This window comes from Saccopteryx bilineata, chromosome 2 (assembly GCF_036850765.1).
Source record: "Saccopteryx bilineata isolate mSacBil1 chromosome 2, mSacBil1_pri_phased_curated, whole genome shotgun sequence".
Classification (NCBI taxonomy): domain Eukaryota; kingdom Metazoa; phylum Chordata; class Mammalia; order Chiroptera; family Emballonuridae; genus Saccopteryx; species Saccopteryx bilineata.
The window spans coordinates 12776708-12780167 of NC_089491.1; the positions used below are offsets into that span (position 1 = coordinate 12776708).

General features: G+C 43.2%; 1 protein-coding gene across 1 annotated transcript; it reads right to left on the reverse strand.

The window, feature by feature from the left end:
- Positions 1-450: 450 nt before the first annotated feature.
- On the reverse strand, positions 451-1422 carry LOC136322157 (olfactory receptor 1J4-like). The gene has a single exon (XM_066254313.1). It carries the CDS (start codon positions 1420-1422, stop codon positions 451-453), a length of 972 nt encoding a protein of 323 aa, XP_066110410.1.
- Positions 1423-3460: the final 2038 nt, after the last annotated feature.

Sequence of the window (3460 nt, forward strand, 5' to 3'; positions counted from 1 at the left end):
TCATAGTGTAATTAGACCAATCATCGCTGATTTTGGCCTACCAACACTATGTCATTGAATATGAGTTGGGAAGAATTACTCCAAATCAGATTAAATCTAGTGTAAGCCAGCATAAAGGAATCAGTATAAAATAAGAGCCAGGCTCATGAGGAGCAGATCATGATGCTAAGTCAGTGTTTCTCCCAGTATACAGAAAGACGACATGTCTCGTGGGAAGAAACACAAATCTGCATTTAGAATTGTTCAATGTTTTCGCATAAGATTTTGCATACATCTAAGAAGAGTGATTAACAAGGAAAAATAATAATTAGAAATAAATAATTATTAATGATCCAGTTATCAAACTCGACCAAGTTAATATATTTAGAACAATTATACATGGCAACAGAATGCCTATTCAATAAAGTTATAAGGTGATGACAACCATACAATAACTTTAGGAGCTATATCTCACTTGCTCCTGACTGCAATAAGAGGATTTAATGATTTCCATTTAAAGACGTTAACCCTGCTGACACACATTTCCAGGGCCTGTTTGATGTCTCTGTTCCTCAGGCTGTAGATGAAGGGGTTCAGCATGGGGGTAACTGCTGCGTACATGACCGAAGCAATGATGTCTTTGGAATTCCATGAAGAGGAGAAAAAATAAACACTTGCAAGTGTCCCGTAGTATAAGGACACCATAAAGAGATGGGAGCCACAGGTAGAAAAGGCTTTATAGAGTCCCTTAGTGGAGGGGACCCTCAGGATGATGGTCCCTATACGGACATATGAGCCCAAAATAACACCCAAAGGCAGGAATAAAAGTATTCCGCCCTCAACAAAAATGACCAGGTCATTGAGGGAGATGTCAGAGCAGCTCAGCTTCAGGAGCGCAGTGAGTTCACAGAAGAAGTGGCTTATGGTGTTGTCGGCACAGAAGGACAATCGGACCAAGAGGAAGGTGTGTGTCAGGGCAGTGCCACAAGAAACAGCCCAGGTAACAGCCACCAGCAGCACACACAGCCCCTCCCTCATGATGGTGGTGTAGTGTAGAGGGTGACAGATGGCCACATACCTGTCATATGCCATCACTGCCAGAAGAAAATTGTCAAGACCACCGAAAAGTATGAAACAATACACCTGAGCAATGCATCCCACATAGGAGATGGATTGTTGCTGAGTCTGCATGTTCATGAGCATCTTCGGGACAGTGACAGATGACAGAGAAATGTCAGAGAAGGCCAAGTGGCTGAGGAAGAAGTACATGGGCGTGTGCAGGCGGGAGTCCAGCCTGATGAGCAGGATGATGAGCAGGTTGCCCAGCACCGTGGTCAGGTACATGCCCAGGAACAGGGTGAAGAACCCACGCTGCTGCCCTGGCCGCATGGGGAGCCCCAGGAGGAGGAACTCGGACATGCTGCTCTGGTTCTCGGGCCCCATGGTGCTCCCCGACTGCTGGGGAAGAAGGAGGTTTGGGACTCTCAGCAACATGGAAAGGATGACCAGCGACTTCACGTCTTCTCTGTCATTTTCTAAAAACAACATGAATTTTTTACTACAAACCTAATAATTTATGACACCTGTAGGTGCGTGCATCCTCACACTATCCCAGTGAGGATCCAGGAAAACATTGCACTCCTAATGCAGCCAACAAGACTTCATTACACAGAAGCAAAAGGGTGTTCACCATTTCCTGGAAGCATAGTTTACTGATACTGAGTCTGTGTCTTGAGGCACTAAGGACGGAGATACAGCAGTGAACACGAAGAGCAAGGTCCCCTCTTCTGTGAGGTTAGATCGTGATGGGCACGGAGGGATCATTTCTCCCCCAGGCCAGAGCCACACCACACTGACTCACTGTGGCATAAATAGAATTGATCCCCCAAACCTGGTATCAGTTGCTTCTACCTTAAAAAACATGACACTCCAGCCTCACTGCTGGTGGTGGAGTGAATAGAGCATCCACCCAGGTCGCTGAGGTACCTGGTTTGAAACCCCGAGGTCACCAGCTAAAGCACAGGCTTCTTGGCTTGAGGTCAGGCTTGTCAGCTTGAGAGTGCGTTCCCTATGTCATCCCAATGTTACTGACTTGTGCCCAAGGTCGTTAGCTTGAAGTCAAATTAGGAGAAACAATCAATACAGAACTAAATGAAACAAGAGTTGATGCTTCTCATCTGTCTTTCTTTCTTTTTCTCTTTGTCATTCCTGTCTATCTCTCTCTAAGAAAGTAGAAGTAAATAAATAAAAGAGACTCTGGGACAGAGTTGACATTGTTGGAGCATTGTCACACTCCAGTGAACCTGCCAGGTCCCACTGACCTACAGCTGTGAACTCATAGACATTCTTGAAACAGGTGGCTATTTCAAGTTACTTGATGTCTGAATAGTCTTCAAAATATTTTTCATAGCCTGACCTGTGGTAGCGCAGTGGGTAAAAGCATCTACCTGGAACACTGAGGTCGCTGGTTCGAAACCCCGGGCTTCCCTGGTCAAGGCACATATGGGAGTAGATGCTTTCTGCTCCTCCCTCCCTTCTCTCTCTCTCTCTCTCTGTCTCTCTCTCTCTCTCCTTCTCTCTGTCTCTTCTCTCTAAAATGAATAAATAAAATCTAAAAAAATATATTTTTCATAATAATGCTGAATATTTAGGTGAACATTTGAGTACTGGGCTGAGGATTTCACCTACGTTTACTAAGTAAATCTACACATAATCCTTTTTTCCTAAAGTCTAAGACCACTTCACAGCTGCACTAGAAATATGTGTTCTTTCAACTATTTTAATTTTAAGAAATAGAAACATAAATGATACAATTGCTGCAGGCACACTACAGTGCAGTAAAGGACAGTAGAGCAGTGGTCCCCAACCCCCGGGCCGCGGACTGGTACCGGTCCGTGGGCCATTTTGTACCGGTCCGCAGAGAAAGAATAAATAACTTACATTATTTCTGTTTTATTTATAGTTAAGTCTGAACAATGTTTTATTTTTAAAAAAGGACCAGATTCCCTCTGTTACATCCGTCTAAGACTTACTCTTGACTCTTGTCTCGGTCACGTGATACATTTATCTGTCCCACCCTAAAGGCCGGTCTGTGAAAATATTTTCTGACATTAAACCACTCTGTGGCCCAAAAAAGGTTGGGGACCACTGTAGTAGAGCACACACACACGTGTGTGTGTGTGTGTGTGTGTGTGTGTGTATATATGTGTGTGTGTATAAAATATGTCATGTGTAATGTATATAATTTGATATACTACCATTTTCTATAGATTAAAAATTATTATTGTGCCACGGGTTCAGTCTAACATGTCTTTGTGATCAGAACCCATGCTCTTAGCCATCAGAAGTGGGAACCTCCCTTTTGTTGGTTACGGGAGCCAAGCACAATATATTATTTTATAGCTGTGAGGACACAAATTTATACAAAATATTCTTAGTTTTTTTTCTAGCTACTTAAATTCCTACATATTTATAATCTTTT